Source organism: Chinchilla lanigera, unplaced genomic scaffold (genome assembly GCF_000276665.1).
Source record: "Chinchilla lanigera isolate Chin_1 unplaced genomic scaffold, ChiLan1.0 scaffold00013, whole genome shotgun sequence".
Taxonomy (NCBI): Eukaryota; Metazoa; Chordata; class Mammalia; order Rodentia; family Chinchillidae; genus Chinchilla; species Chinchilla lanigera.
Window position 1 is genome coordinate 31,734,093 of NW_004955414.1, and position 17,150 is coordinate 31,751,242.

The window sequence follows — 17,150 nt, forward strand, 5'->3', positions numbered from 1 at the left end:
AAAAAAAAAAAAAAAAAATTAGAAACCTCCAACATAAAACACCCAACTAAAAATTGGACAGTTGAAAGGAACAGACACTTCTCTGAAGTACAAATGGCCAACACTGTATACAAAAAAATGTTCAGCATCTCTGGCCAATAGAGAAATGCAAATTAAAGCAACACCAGGATTCCATCTTATGCCAGAAAGAATAGCTATCATCAAGAAATTAAATAAGGGCTGGGGATTTAGCTCAGCGGCAAAAGCGCAAGGTCGTTAGTTCGGTTCCCAGTACCGGAGGGAAAAAAAAAAAAAAAAAAAAAAAGAAATTAAATAATAACAGCAGAATATGGTGGTGCATGCCTGTGCTCCCAGCACTTGGGAGGCTGAGGCAGGAGGACCAAGGTGAGTTTGAGGCCAGCCTGTACTACATACTGAGTTCAAGGACAGCATGAACTATTTAGTGAGACCCTGCCCCCCCATAATAATAACATGCTGGTAAGGCTGCAGGAAAAAGGAACCCTTCTACATTGTTGGTGGTAATGTAAACTAAATACAACCATTGTGGAAATCAATATGAAAACTGCTCAAAAAATTAATACTAGAATCATGTTCAACCCAGGTATTCCCTTTCTAGATATCTTCCTAAAAGAGTTAAAGACGTCATAGTACAGTGATACATGCATACCCATGTTTACAGCAGCACAATTTACAACAGCTGAATCTTGGAAGTGGGCTATATGTCCATCAACAAATGCATGGATAAATAAAATGTGGTATTTGCACACAATGGAGTACTACTCTGCATAAAGAAGGACAAAGGAATCATTTTTAGGAAAATGGACACACCTTGAGACAATAATGTTAAGTGAAATAAATCAGACACACAAGCTTAAATATTGCATGATTTTTCCTATACAGGAAACCCAAAATATAAAAGGCAAAATAAAAGGTAGATAGCATGAAACAGGGAGACAAATCTTTTTCAAACACGAAGGGGACTAAGAGATGGAAGGGGTAGGGGAAGGGGACGAAAAAATAATTAAGACGTATTATGTACATATACCAACTCCCATGAGGAGTACGATCCTTATGTACAAACATGCACTAATCAAAAATAAAAACTCATTACAAAAAGGCGTATCCTTTTTCCTTTTATCCTTGTCACAATCAGTTACCATGTCCTGTCAATTCCACTTTCACAGTCTACCCACTGCTCTTTCAAGTTCATCTGATATATACCCTCCATGCTCTACTCTCTTGCTTCTTGGTCTTTACCCAAGCCACTCACCTTGACCACACAGGTCTAAATTTAAACCATAGCCACTCCCAAGACTGAGGGTTCTTTCATGGTCCAAAAGCCACAGGTGAGAGAGGCCCCTTTAATTAACACTCACTGGACCGTCTGTTTCCTCTACCACAAACACATTATATTTGTGATTTTGTTTCATTATCTGTCTTCCCCAGTAGACAGTAAGCTCCTTGCAGACTGCACCATGTTGGTCTTGCTGCAGAGTCCAGCCCAGCCCCTGACACAATGCAGGTCTATGGATAAGTGCAGGCATCATCACTTCAGTTCATAGAATCTTCCCTTCCTGTCAATGCCTAAAGGACTTTCTGTTGTTGCAAGGAATGTCTGACCACACAGAACCCCTCACCCCAAGATAACCAGGTAGTCCCATGGCACCCAGGAAATGTCCTTGAAAGCAAAAAACATCCTTTCCTTGGAAATTACATAGAGTTGAGATTCTTCCATACCTATTTGGTAAGGAGAAAAGAGGCTACCTTCTCAGAAGTGGTCAAGGGACAGAATGTCAGGAATGAGATGAAAAGGAAGTGTGACAGAAGTGTGTAGAGACAGAAGCATGCAGTCTCTAGGAGCTCCCATAGAAGCTGGTAGGCTATTTCTTATCCAAGATGTTTGGGACCAGAATTATTTCAGATTTGAGGGGTTTTCCAGATTCGGGAGTATTTGCATAGATCAGTGATGGCAAAACTTTTAGAGTTTTCAGTGATAACAAACAGCCCACTGAAGCATGTAGGTTGTAGGTTCACCACCACTGGCATAGACCTTACCAGTTGAGCATGACAAACCCCAAATCTGAACGTCTTTTTAAGAGCATTATGTTTAATGCTCCAAATGTTTTGCATTTCAGAGCATTTCAGGTGAGGGATGTTCAATCTACAGTATAATAGTCAGAGCTAGAAGTGGTGGTGCACACCTGAATCCCAGCATTTTGGGAGGCTGAGGCAGCAGGATCACAAGTTGGAACCCAGCTTAGACAACTTAGCCTGACCCTGACTCAAAATAAAAAAAGAAGTCTGGGATGCAGCTCAGCCCTAAAGCCCTGGGTTCGATTTCAAATATACCTCCACCAAAGTCAGCATTCCGACCCCAGAGTATGGCTATCATGTCTGTCCCATGGATGATCAGGACCAAAATAACTTAGCAAACACCTCTGGCAAGGGCAGAGGTTTGACTTGACTGAACAGAACACCACACAAAGACAGTACAGATTTTGAAGCTTGGCCACCCTGGGGTGACATCCTGGCTCTCTACTCCCAGCAATGTGACTTTGTGCAGAAACTTTACTTCTCTGAGTCTCAGTATCTTCATCTCTAAAACAGTGATAATGGTCTACCTCTTAGGATTAATGAGTGAAATATGCATATAAAGCTTCCAGCAGAGAGTAAATATCTGAGGAGTGCCAATGTTATCACAACCACAGATTCCTAGTAGGACAATGATTCTAAGGAAATACCACAGCACATCCCTGTATCATTTTTCCTCTTCCACATCTTCCTTCTTAGAGAAGGCTGGACACTCAATAATAGAATTCTCACATTTCATTTTGAATCAACCAACCCACTCGAAGCCCCTTTATCTGAGAGAAAGTATCTAACAAGCTTTGTTCTAATCAAAGCCCCAAAACCTGCCTGGACAAGCAGAATAAACAAAAGTACTTACTCTTCTTGAAGAATGAATTCGCTATTTTCTGGAGAAAACTGCCCGGTCACAGGATGCCTAAATGCTGTGGTCTGCTGGTTATGGCTAGAGAGTAGAGAAAAGATAAGTGAGAAGTTATGTGAATGGTAAGGATTACGTCACAACAATGGGTCAGTAATGTCTAGGGACTCCTTGGTCATCACAGATTCCTCCTAGGGGGAGAAAAGGTGACCTTTTTCCTACGGTGTTTAATCCATTAGAAGCCAGTTACATTGGAAAACTAAGAATTTCCAGTTTAGGTGTCAAAGTCCACCTAACTGTGGAGATTTTAATTGTGAGGAATTTTTGGCTTCAAGAGAACACAATATCTTAGAAAACATTTCATGAAGTACTATATTTACTCCAATACACTGAGGTGTTATCTAAAAATTGCTGTAAGATAACATGAGCTAAACAAGAACAAAGGGAAGTAGAGGACACTTTCAAAAGCTTCTAAAACCTGTGAACCAGGGAAAGAATTCTAAAAATTAACCACCCACCCAGCAAATTCTATCTTCTTAAAATTCTTCCCCCTATTACAAAATGTCTTCAGTTCAATGATGGGATCATAAACATATGGGCATGCCTCTGCAGCTTGAGTCATACAATTTCAACATCATGGGGTTTCTATCACCCTTTTAAAGTAAGTAAGAAGGTATCAGCTTCCATCCCAAGCTGACAGGAATAACCAAAGCGTGTAGGTGTTTTGTATGTCAACAAAGGCTGCCTGGTTCTTTTAAAAGACAGAAGCTGGCTCTGGAGGCTACTGATTATTCACAAATAAACTTTACTAACATACTTCTTTAAAATAAGAATTTGATTTATTGAAGAAATAAACTTTACCAATCAAAAAAAATCACAGTTGTTTTAAAAATTGTATAAAATCTGGAAAGAAAAAAGTTACCTATAAAGTCACTATCTGGAAATTTACCTGGGCATTGTCTTGGTGCATGCCCCCCCCTTATCTAATTCCAGCTGCTTGGGAAGCTGAAATAGAAGGATTGCAATCTGGAGGCATCCTGGGTAATTTACTGACACCTTATCTCAAAAAATAAAAAGGGCTGGGGACATAGTGCAGTGGTGAAGCACCCCTGGGTTTGATCCTAGTACCCCCCCCAAAAAAGCTATTGTACTATCTATAAAAATACCTTGATTTCCTCCCACACACATCTTATTAATGTACAAAATATCCTATATCATTAATGTTTCTTCACTTGAAATGGCTAAATAATAATCCCATCATATAGCTATAAACCTTTCTTTTCTATAACTTTAAGAGATGTCACAGGGCACTTATGTGCCCAGTCACTACTGTAGGTGCTGCAAACAAACAAAAAAATCTTTACCCTATGGTGTTGATATTTTAGATGTACGTTCTTCTTAACGCTGGGTGTTTTAGGTGCTCCCTATCATCACTGTCATAACCAATACACTTTTGTGCATAGGCTTTTTCTACAATTCAAATTATTGCCTTAAAGTCCCAGAGATAAAATTACTGAATCAAACAGCATGGTCATTTTTTAAAACCCTCAATACAGACAGCTAAAATACTTTCACTGAGAGAGTCAATAGATCATCTCAGTCTGGTGATGTTAAGATATTAGTTCCATCTCCAAACTGACCACTGAGCCTCCCTGGAGATTATATCCAAATCAGCACAACATAAAGAAGGAAACAGAAAAACTCTCAAGGCCTACATAGTTTTCCTGACTACCCTAGAGCCTAAGGGCAAGCTGGCCACTGAGGGTTATAGTGGTCCAGATCTTAACAAGGCAAACGTTAGCACGATTAGGCCAAGTTGACTCCTGGCCTGCACTATATGCCACATCTACTACACCCTCACCCTTCCCAATCACAGCCAGCTCTCAATTCTTGGTTCCTGATCCTGGCAAGATTTTCTCTGTCAGGCAAGAGCTTGATCTTCCACCCAAAAAAAACAGTTTTGGTGTGAAATTCTGTGATAAGGACCAGAGATAAGTATGCTTTAATACCTGTTTCAGAAGCCCTTGTGCTGCACTCAATGATTAAACTTTATCTGCACCCACCTTCTTCTAGAGAGTCATCTTCACTCACCAGGGAATTTGAAGATGTAAATTCTAATCTAAGCCAGCCTCATTTCAACATGGAGGGGAAAAATATGCTTGCTAATAATGTCAACAATAATAAAGCAATAACACTACCACTATTACCTCTAAAGGGTTTTATAGTCTACAAAGAATTTCCTTACACATCAACCCTATTTTATGAATGAGGAAACTGGGTTCAGAGAAGTGACTTATACAAGACCACTTTGTCAGTAAGACTGGCACATGAATCCGGGTCCTCTGTTTCTAAATTCCATGCTTCCTAACTTCCATGATAACCTGCTCTGCCCTTCCCTTCGGAATTTGGGCTGTCAAGTTCCTGGCCCTCACCAGAAAGCACTAAAGAAGAAGAATCAGAAGAACAGCACTACCCCCATATGAGCCCCTCTCTAGCTAAGTCCCTCTTTCCCTTTGTGTCCAGGGCCAAAGTTCTCAGTAACAGTATTTATGTGGCACTCAATAGCTCCTTTGTAGCTTTTGATACTACTATAAGATTAGCTGGTGGATCTTTGGGAAGGGGGGAGCACAAAGCACATCTTTTCTATGTCCCTGAAGCAGATACAGCAGCCAGCAGTCACACAACTCTTGGGTTTCCCACCCAAAGAGTGTACTGGCTTAAATACACCAGAACTCTTGGCTAAGAGCATCCTGAGGGGCAAGGTGGAAATGCTAAGCATAAACAAAACTGCATTCTACCACTAGAAATAAGGTTGTTTGGGTTTTTTTGTTTTGGTTTGTTTTTTTTTGAGATAAAATCTTGCTACGTAATTCAGGCCGTCCTTGAGCTCACTCTGTAGCCCATAAAGTCCAATACATGGTAATTAGGCTGCCTCAGACCTCCAAATGCTGGGATTGTACCTGTGTGCCATCACGCCCACTAGTAATTTTTAAAAGCTGACAAAAATAGCTGCCATCAGGCCCTAATATAGATGTTGCCCTCTATGCCAATCATTTCTAGCCATAGTATCACCACCACTATCTCCACATCCACAAAAGGCTTTCATCACACTCACATTCATCATCTTACTGGACCCTCCTGAGTACTCAATGAGGTAGGTAGGACAAGTTATTTCCATTCCCATGATACAAATAAGGAAAACAAGGCTCCAGATTATTTGATGTTATTGGAGCACTAAATTGAAAAAGGAGAGTTTTAGAAAAGATGCATACATAGAGAAAAAAAATTAACCAGAGTAATGCCTCCTGAATGTTGAAGTCTTTTTTTTTTTTTTTTTTTTTGGTACCAGGAATTGAACTCAGGACCTTGCATTTGCCAGGCAGGCACTTATGCCACTGAGCTATATCCCTGGCCTTGAGGTCTTAAAATGTGACCATTTTTTATCAAATACACCCAGCTTGCTAATGACAGAGCTTCTAGTTCACCATTCTCTAAGCAAAAGGACATGAATTAGGTCCCTGGATTATTCCATTCAACTTCCCCAAACAGCCAGTAAGACAGGTTATATGGGAGCACAGGTCATGCTTGAGAAAAGTGGAACCCACAAAACTAGACAATTTGCCCGCAGTCACAAACAATTCCTCTGCTCCCTATACACTACCCCCTCTCACTTCTTTCCACTTTCCCAGGTACATCCTTAAAAAACAAAGACTGCCTGTTAAAGCCTGCAAATCCTTCGACTTTACTTGCTGTCCCTGCTTCCTTAGGCCCAAAGCCCCTAGTCTTCTGCATTTCCTGATTCTGAAACCCATGAAGAGTATCAGGTCCTATCACCTTGTCAAGAAACATTTAACAGGCACAGGCACATTCCTTGAAATACCTGTTCTTGAACCTGACTTGCCACCTTACTCCTTAGGAGTATAGAGATGGGAGTCAGGTAGCTGGTTTCATGAGAGCATAGAAACTTCCTCCTCCACACAAGAGCTTCTGCTTCTCCTCAGTCTACTGACAAAGCAATTTGGTAAATTAAGTAAAATGCAATCTAGCTTTCTTTTTCAAATCTCAGTCCTCCTCCTAGCAACACCCCTTTAAAGAGATAAGGCAGCCAGTCTCACATAGAGGAATACCAGGGAGTATGGTGGGAAGGTGGCATGGGAAGCTGGGTAAACATTCAGGAAGTAAGCACACCTTCATAAGCCCAGGGCTAGGAAGAACTGGGCTAGGCCCTGCAGAAAGCTAGCAGCAAACCCACAAAAGACTTGATAACAGAATAAAGTTAAGAACTAGGGCAAACTAGAGACCATTTGAGCCCAATGTAAGAGCTCACCTACAACCATGGACAGGGCTAGTGTAGATGTAAATGGGCCCTGCAATTTCTTACAATGTTTTTTGCAAAATTAATTTTCCATTTATATAGATTTTGACTCTAATGTGAGCAGTGACTCTGGCTGATTAAACTTAAAGGTTCCAAGATGTACTACAAGCGGCAGGACAAGAAGTTCTAGAATTATGTGAAGGATGATCAACAACAGAGGTCTGAGTACCTTGATAAGCCTGGATGTCTGACAGTGGTGGTACTGGTATGTCACAAGTATGAAAACTCTCCTCTGTCAGTACCAGCTCTCATCTGGCCCAGGCTTTAAAGTGTAAGAAAAGTATCTGACCTAAGAAATCAGAAGGGGAGTTGCATCAAAGATCTTCTCACTGGTTTGCTTAACAGTACTCCCCACCCCCACCTCCGCCCCTTTCTGGCTCTTCCAGGTGGCTCCTAGGACACTGAAAGAGTTGCCTGCAGGCTGAAGCCACAGTCAGCACGGCCTTAAGCTTGTTAAGGCACTTACTATCTTTGTTCTAATCCCAGAATCTCAAGAAAACTGAGCATTCTGGGTAACCTAATAAAGGGCTCAAAACTGGGAAACTGAAATTCCAAGAACATAAGCAACTGCCTTTTTCTCCAGCTCTCATTTGGTCCCCTCAAAAAAGAGGTAGCAATCAAGACTCAAAACAGTATCTCTACATTTCCTCAATACTTCTTAAGTTTCTTTGGGATATTCTACTTAACATTTTTACAAAATTGCTCATTTAGTAGAAAGCATCACCACTGTTAATGTAGCATTTCTTTTTTTTTTTTTTTTGGTACTTGGAATTGAACTCAGGACCTTGCGCTTGACAAGCAGGCGCTTATGCTGCTGAGCTATCCCTGGTCCAATGTGGTATTTCTAAAGAGGCTGACAGTCTTTCAAGTTTGCACTACACTGAAAACATCAAGATTTACAACAGTTCGCTGTACACAGGCAATGCTCTGACAGGCCTTTCTTCCAGAAGCATGGAATCAGGCCTTGATGAGCCAAGGAGCAGTCCTCATCCTCTCTCCCAGTTGTAAATATCAGCTCAGCACTAATCAGTCTCCTGCAACATCTGTCCTGAGCAACAAGTCAGCCCAGAGCTTTGGGGCCACAAGATCAAGGTACAAACCCAAGCAAGTCACTTTGCCTCTCTGAGCTGGCTTTTCCATTTGACAATAGGGGATCAAAATGTCCCTGAAAATGGTTGTTATGTTAAAATGAGGGAGGACACATAAAAAGCCTTGTACAACACTTAGCATACAGAAAGTCAATGTTTGTTGAACCCAGCTGTGCATTGACTATGGCAGTGATTAAAAGGCATCTAAATTTTAAGAGGGAAAATGAGCCTTCTTCCCCACAAACCAGATATTTCCACAGGCTTCCCTATTTTCAGTAACACTACCACTACCCCAAAACCTTGGCATTCTCCTGTTTCTTTCTTTACCTTAACTTTCACATATAACACCCATGCAGGTCCTGTTACCTCTACTGATGGAACATGCTCTGCGTTCATCCACTTATATCTCCATCTCTCAGATGGCACTTGCTCATCCTTGAATGGATATATGATGGACCCTACCTGCTCCTTCTGCTTCCACTATGGGTTCTGTGCCTCCTGGAAGTTTAATAGAGCGTTAAAAATATAAACTGGACAATCGCATTCTCCTCCATTAGCCCTACAAAAGCAGCATATCCAGACTGAGTAAAATTAAGCTCTGGGTCCAGGCATGGTGACATGCCTATAATCCCAGTATTCTGGAGGCTGAGGCAGGAGGACTGCTGTGAGTTCAAGGCTAGCCTGGACCACATAATGAGTTCAAGGCCAGTCTAAACTACATAGCAAGACAAACAAACAAACCAAAACAATAGCTCCTAACCTTGGCTTATAAAACCCTGAGACCCTTGCCTAAACTTGACCCTTGCCTAGCTCCAGCCTTAATGTGTATCATCTTCCCCCTGCCCACTGGGCCTCAGCCCCAAACCTCATTCTGTTCCTGGACACCAGGCTCTTTCCTACTTGACATCCTCTGTACAGCTGTCCTCTCAGCCCAGGTGCTCTTTCTCCCATACTCATCATTCAGACTCAATAGAACCATTACCATTTCAGAGCTCTTCCCAGCAGTCACTTCAAAGCATATCACCCTACTTTAGTTACTAACAACTGTTAGTTTCCTCACTTATGGAGGTGTGTGATTACTGTTGCTCTCCCTGACTAGCCTGTGAATTCCATGTGACCAAGGACCTTGCTATCTTTTCATTACTGTAACAGCCTGTGGCAGTGTCTGACATATAGGAGGTACTCAAAGATATCTGTTGAATGAATGAATAAGACTAAGAAGACTTCCACCTTAAACCAGGGCTATGTGTCCAAGAGAGCTAACCCTACAGAATCTGAAACCAGGTAACACAGTGACAAGAATCTAATGGCCATCAACTATCAAAACGCCCTTGGCTTTGGTTCTTACTGTCAGAAAAAGGGAGAGTGAGAGCACCACTCCACAAATGCTTTATCCTTGGCACTCTTCAACAGTGTTACAACATAATTTGGAGGACTTTGCCCTCCTCTATAACACCCCCACCTCTACAAATGAAAGTTAATATACTCAACAGAGAGAATCAAAGAATGGAATGCAAACATCTGAAAGGAAATTACTGAGTGATTATAAACACATAGGAGGATAATACAAACATCACCTCTATCTCCCTTTCGTGAACTGAGGAGTACTTGGTGTGAACCCTACAATTTGGTGACTGCTTTTACACCCTCTTGTGTTGCTCTCTGCTTATTTCACTGTTCTCTTCCTGTTGTCCCTACTTCCAATCCTTCGTTCCTGGAGGACTGAGATAAGTTATACACATCTTCCTGGGTGTCTCCTGCCGCACTGCAACAGGAGGGTCCATGCAGTAGACACGGAGCTCCTGTGTAATTGGCCACCTCAGGGAGAGGCTGTGAGCAACCCATCTAGCTTGGGAATCTTAGCGATTTGACTCATCACAGGATCCCCGACAGCTGGGATGGAAGGGGCCCACAGGCCTTGAGATGAAGGATCCTACACTGAGGATGGGAGTCTTACCACTCCTGGGGAGCACAGAACAGACCAACACATAACTTACCCACTACTACCCTATCCACATCTGGCTTATACCAACTAGGCAGTGACAGGCAAATCCAGTAAAACCTTAGGCCCACCACATTAGAGGTGGTCAGTACCCATAGGTACCAAAAGGGGGAGGGCCTGGCATAGACAGAGTAGGGCATAGACAGAGGAGTCACAAAACTAGTGGAGCCCTTGCAAATAGGAAAGACTATCCCTTCCAAACCCTGGATTTAACAGCCTGAAGTTCTCAACTACAGCTAAGAAAGTTCTGTGTTTCACAGATCTTCCAGAGATTTTCATATCCACTCACTGGCCAATTCATTTTGTGAAGCACCTCCTCTGACCCAGTAACCCCAGCTGTACACTTTCTGCTTCCTGAAGGACACGGAGTCCTTGTACATATGACTGCTACCAAGTAATAGGGAGTTTTAATTCTGGCTTCACAAGATCTCAACACTCTTGAAAGGGTTAAATCTGAACTCCTGACAGAATGAGGAAATCAAACCCAGAGCCCCTCCCCTAACTTTTTTTTTTTTTAAAGGAAGTTGTCAGAGAAGCAAAGTAATATGAGCTGAGTATCACCTTTGTTACAACCAACCAGCTCCACAACCATGACAATTACTCAGCCTCTCTGGTCCCAGACTCATCGGTACATTAAGGGAGTCAGGGTACCCACTTGCAAAGACCACGTGAGGCCCACATGAACTCCAGCCAGAGTTGCAGACTAGGGTTCAAGTCCCAGCCCTGCCATGTTTTTGAGTATATGACCTTGAATGAGTTAGTGATTTTGCTGAGCTTATCTGTAAGAAGGCAAATAATTCCAACCTTACAGAGTTGTTCTGAAGAGTACTGAAAATGTGCCCGATCCACAGGAGATACTTCAACCATCAATGCCTACTTTATTTTATTTCTGCTAGCTCCAAGAGTTGTTCTGTCTTCTTCATGTTGCAAACTCCAGCATTACTAGCCTGCAGCAGGACTCAAGTACACATTTTCCTTCCTTTGAATTAAAGCACAACACACTACCTCCTTAATTTTTATTTAAAGAACTTACCTGCTAGGCAAAGTGGTTTAGGATCAACAGACATCTTCCTTCAACCACATTTTTGTCCCACATAGGGTCAAGCCCCAGGATTCAGAAAGGGAAGCCCAAGAAAAACTGCCTATCCGGCAAGCTGTGCTGAGCCAGGGACACACACTGTATATACCTTTTAAAACTTCAGGGGAAACATTTCCAAGTTCAGAACACCCAGTTTTATGCTTTTGTTTCATTCTTAAATAAATCAGGCCCCTCAACTATAAAATGAGAAGGCCAAACTAGGTGTTGTAAGATCGTCCACCCAGGCTTAACATTTTAAAACACTGGAAATGAATCTTCTCAGACTACTGCCATCCACAGAGCCACAGACTCCTACTACCACAGCACAGCTGTAATTGAGAACACGAAGAACAGAGGTAGAAAAGTCATCCTGCTGATCTCACTTGCCAATAGAACAGTCTTTGTATTAACATCAGGGAGGTGTAGTCAGTCAGTGATACTTTTGTCTATTCCCATGTAAACTGCATTGTTTTTTATTTAACTCCAGGCTCTCCTAACAACTCCCTTTCTCACAGTCATTATTTGGCTTTCATGAATCAAACCATATCACAGCAAACCAAATAGAAACCAGTACAGTACTAACCTGCTCATTCCTTCTTGCTGGGAAAGACGGCTGACTGCCTCATTCTCTCCTTGAGCTCCATGTTTGGGATTTTGTCTTTCCCAGCCACAATCTTAGGAAATCCAGGTTCAGGTCAGACAGGGAGAAAGGCTCCCTGTCTGCCTGCTTTCTCTTTCTCGACTTCAGTTCTTGAGCAGCTGCTTCCTAAGGTGTTACAAATCCAACAGCTCCTTCTCATTCATTTTTCTTCCTCTCCACCCCCTACGCAAAACCTGGCAACCAAGCAGGAACACAGTTCCAGCTCTGAGTCACCGCCCCACCAAGGCAAGGGAGCACTGACTGGTGGTAAACAGCAAGGCAAGTACCTCACCCAATACTTCTGTTCTTCCGTGAGGCTGTGGGGTCAGCTGTCCCTCTAGAATGAGGACATGAGAAACAGCCTAACTTCTAGCTCTGGTATCCAAATGAACTGCTCACTCAGTTTGGCCCTGCCACTCTGGGTTAAAGTCAGCCCCAAAGCAGTGCCTAACTTTGGTGGAAAATTATCCCTCTTTTATCAACATTTCATACCAGTGAGGGCAGGAAAAGGACTGAGCAGTTACAAGCCACCATACCCACTCCCCCAAGTAACAATCTAGGATTTTTTCACCACTGCTTGGGATAGCTGAGGCTCTCTCAGCACCAATTTAACCATTTGATTTTCACTTCCCAAGCAGACCTGTAAACAAGGACAGAAAGAGAAATGAAGGCACCAAGTTCACAAATAAACACTGTGGTTTTTTTCATCACAACCTACACAGGTCTACAAGAATACTGGAATTACAGTATAAGCTCCACAGAGCAGAAACTACAGTAAGTCTCTGACTTACAAATATCTGAGTTACTTTCACAGGTGTACTATATAAGACTTACTTTGTGGAATTAGAACAAATCTGACTTAACCAATGTTCTCCTGGAATGAAACTAGTTCTTAAGTCAGACACTTACTGTTCTGTTTTCATAGCTATGTTCCAGTGCTTAGTAGTACCTGGCACATATTAGATGATCAATAAATATTTACTGAATAAAAAAAAATACAAGGGGGCCAGGGATGTTACTCAGTGGCACAGTGCCTTCCTGGCAAGTGCAAGGCCCTGAGTTCGATTCCCAGCACCAAAAAAAAAAAAAAGAAAAGAAAAGAAAAAAATACAGGAGATTGTGTTCTGGCTCTACATAGGATGACAATTTTAGCAAAACTTCTATCCATTAACATTTTTTTCCCTTTTAGAACTCTCTGTGTTTTTCATAAACCCTAACACTGTACTGCCTATCATAAATCTATAACTTTTTAATGTAGAAAAGATTTACTGTGACACTAATGAAGCTCAATCCAGGAAAGGCTAGCCAGGGGTGGTGGTGCACACCTATAATCCCAGCACTTGGGAGGCTGAGGCAGGAGGATCCTTGCAAGTTTGAGGCCAGCCTGGGCTACAAAGAGCTCAAGGCCAGCCTGAACTGCATAGTGAGACCCTGTCTCAAAAAGACCAAAAAAAAAAAAAAAATCCAGGAAAGGCTCTATCAATGTGTTTACATACTTTCTGCAATTTTATATTTTTTAAAAAGGTCTCCAAAACTATATAAACATCAAGTCAAATAAAATATTGATCTGCCTCAGCAGACAGAAGGAACGAATGACTTGCAGGCCATCCTATTATCCTAAAGGGGACTGCTTAGACAAAACTTGTTTTAACCACACAGTAGATAAATCCCAGATTACAGACACATTCTAATCCATTGATGGTGAAACTTTTAGACAGCAAGTGCCCAAACTGCAACTCAAAACCCAAGTATTTATCACAAGGTGCCAACTCTATCCCTATGTGGACTGTTATCTGACAGTTGGCTGCTGGGGCAATGCTGGGGCAACGTGGTTCACATGCCAAAAGAGACAGCTCTCTGAGCTCACTGTAGCATGTGTGCCATAAGTTTGCAACCACTGTAACCAGTCACAAATCAACTGGTATAAAGACTGAGTTAGGTTTAAGAGCGCAATGCCCATTCCCCTTACATTTGCTTAATCCTACTACATACTTTGAGTGCTCTGGGTAAAAATTATGTTTAGAATATAGTCAGGCGTGGTGGCACATGCCTGTAATCCCAGCACTAGGGAGGCTGAGGCAGGAGGATTCTTGTGAGTTCGAGACCAGCCTGGGCTACAAAGTGAGCACAAGGTCAGCCTGAACTGCATAGTGAGACCCTGTCTCAAAAAGACAAAAAAAAAAAAGAAAGAAAATATAAAACAATATAATCACCCCCACCAAACAGGAGCTTATAATCCAATAAAACAAACTGATTTGATCATAAATAGATATATATTTCATATATATCATACTGATTGGAGGAGATCCATAAAGAGGTACAAAGCACACCTACTTCCTAGGTATCAACTTGTTAAGTGCAAACCACCTTTTTGAAAAGTAAATTGTATTATTTCCATTTTTTCAAATGAGGAAATCAATGCCTAAAGCAGTGAAGACTCACTCTTCCCACAACCACATTACCAAAATTCACATCTAGTCTGCCCATTTCCAGAGAAGAAATTATTCTCAGTGCCTGCACTGCAGTCAATGGCCACAAAACCTCCAAAATGTCTGGGAATTGCGCTTGCTACAAATGTAGAGAGGAACCACATCAGGCACCAGCAGAGGTAGGCAAGTTTCCAAGGCTCACACTCCCAGGAGTGGAGGAACAGGAAGTACCACGAGTTTACTCATCAGCACCTAGGGATAACCCCTGAAGGCAACACCCTAGCAAGGATCAGTGACAGCTACTTGGGAGCCAAAAGGGGCCATGTGAGAGGCTGCCATTCTGTGTCCGTCCCTCATCCTGTTGTCCTTGTTGCTATATTAATCATGATGGAACTCACTCCTGCTCCATTATCTACTGCCCACACCCCAGCCACAGCTCCTCACTGCTAAAGCCTCTTTTTCTCATGCCATTTCCCTATCCCTCCACTCTTGCCAAATTTAACTGTCCCCCAGCCATCCTGTCTTTCCTACTCCTGAGCTTAACTCCTGCTGTCCTTTTCCCTCATGAATTCTACCTGATCTTATTTCTTTTTTTTTTTTTTTGGGTTTTTTTTTTTTGGTTTTTTTTTTTTTGGTTTTTCTCTGGTACCGGGAACCGAACTCACGACCTTGCGCTTGCCAGGCAGGCGCTTTGCCGCTGAGCTAAATCCCCAGCCCCCTACCTGATCTTAAAGGCCTCTTTTCTTCCACGTCATCACTCCAGGCCACTTCCCTTCTTGATCACTCAGCCCACTTGGATTTCCTCCTTTGTCAGTATTCTCAGCATTACAGGCTTCTGCTCCTCATATAATTAATTAATCCCAACTCATTTCATTTTGCTTTTCAAAAATTATTTAGCTAGGTATGGTAGCACATGCCTATAATCCCAGCACTCAGGATGCTCAGGCAGGAGGATCCCCATGAGTTCGAGGCCAGGGTGGGCTGCACAATAAGTTCAAGGCCAGACTGAACTTCACAGTGAGACCCATGGGCTGAGGATATAGCTCAGTGGCACAGTGCCTGCCTGGCAAGAGCAAGGTCCTGGGTTCAATTCCCAGTCCCCCTGCAAAAAAAACCATAATGAGACCCAGTCTCAAAACATTCCCCCCTCAAAATTATAATACTGCATGTTACAGAAGGGTACAGACTAAAAAGTAGTTCCTGTTAATGCCTGTAATTCAGTGTCAATCTCAAAGGTAACTACCTTTATCAATGTTACCTTTTTGGGTTTTAGATTTATGGAATTATTATGCATTTAAATTTTTATATATAAATAGAATATTTACACATATAGAGTAACATACAGCCTATAACTTGCTTTTTACTTTACATGTCATGTACTTCTTCCCCACATTCATATGCAAGGATGAACAGAAGCAGCCCCTTCCACACACAGCTTCCCTAAGATCCAACACCAACCCAGGCCAGTCCTTGGAGAGGGATGACTGAGGAGCCCATCCCATATGCAACACACCCCAACATGTATCAGGGTTTTTACACCAATAACTTACAAACCAAATTTGGCAAAATTTACTTTTATTTTAGCTCTATAGGTGTTAAACACTTGGCCAAAAATTTCAAAGTACGAAAATTTCATATAAAACTCCAACTCAGAAAAACAAAAACTGTGGCAACACTGGGAACCCATAAGAAGCAGAATCACCCTTTTACCTCACTACAGTCCCCACCACTGTCTCCTGTTTCCAATGTGGGGACTGAATGCCTAGTGTCATTTATCATCACACCCACATTTCTAGGTTTCTCACAGTACTCTCTTTGTACCCATATCTCCATCAGAGTTGAGAAAACCAAAGATAAACAGAGTGGTTGAGTATTAAAAAAAAAAAAAAATTGAAGTACATAAACACAAACATGAGCTTGCAATCCCTATCTTGTACCAACACCACTGAGTTCAGAGAAGGCCTTCCTTTTAAGAAAAAGATCTGTTTGAAAGAGTTAAGGTTTCTTGCATAAGAGCCAAAACTTGAAAGATGACAAAAATTTTCCCTTTAACAAAACAAAACAACTTTAAAAAAATCTCAGGGCTGGGGATCTAGCTCAGCGGCACAGCGCCTGCCTGGCAAGCGCAAGGTCATGAGTTCAATTCCTGATACCGGAAAAAAAAAAGTCTTCTCAACACTAACAGCAAGTGGTCCTGCCTTTACACTCCCTATCTGGGTTTCTGAAGAGGTAAAGCCACACCAGACCTCTTTCACAGTGAAAAATTCTGAAAGGCACCACCAAAAGTGCCATCTTTCAAAAACTCCCAAGTTACAGAGGTACCAGTGGAATGCAGTACCTCTGAGAAACCTCCAAAACGGCCTCTGACCATATGTCTTGCCTGGGACAAAATCACAGACCTCCCCAACCCAAAAAATGAATGGTCTACTCTGGCATTTAGACCGCAGGCTGAGGAGTCCAGCCCTCAACAGCCACCCAATTCACAGATAAGAAAACTGTTCCAGAAAGCAGCTGCAAAAAGTTGCCACTGTTTTAAAATTAGTGGCTCCAGCTGGTTTCAGGAAGAATAAAAGGCTCGTAAGTATTAAATG

At 42.1% G+C, this 17,150-nt stretch overlaps 1 protein-coding gene across 5 annotated transcripts in view; it reads right to left on the reverse strand.

The window, feature by feature from the left end:
* The window catches only part of Plekha7 (pleckstrin homology domain containing, family A member 7), a 128,619-nt gene that overhangs the window by 78,702 nt on the left and 32,767 nt on the right, over positions 1–17,150 (reverse strand). For 4 of the 5 annotated variants that reach the window (XM_013511965.1, XM_013511964.1, XM_005380369.2 and 1 more), the window contains exon 2: positions 2,948–3,031. In XM_013511965.1, the coding sequence (XP_013367419.1) occupies positions 2,948–3,031 (84 nt within the window). Of the gene's footprint in view, positions 1–2,947; positions 3,032–12,073; positions 12,357–17,150 lie in introns of those variants that run through there. The other variant, XM_013511966.1, reaches the window with a different exon arrangement.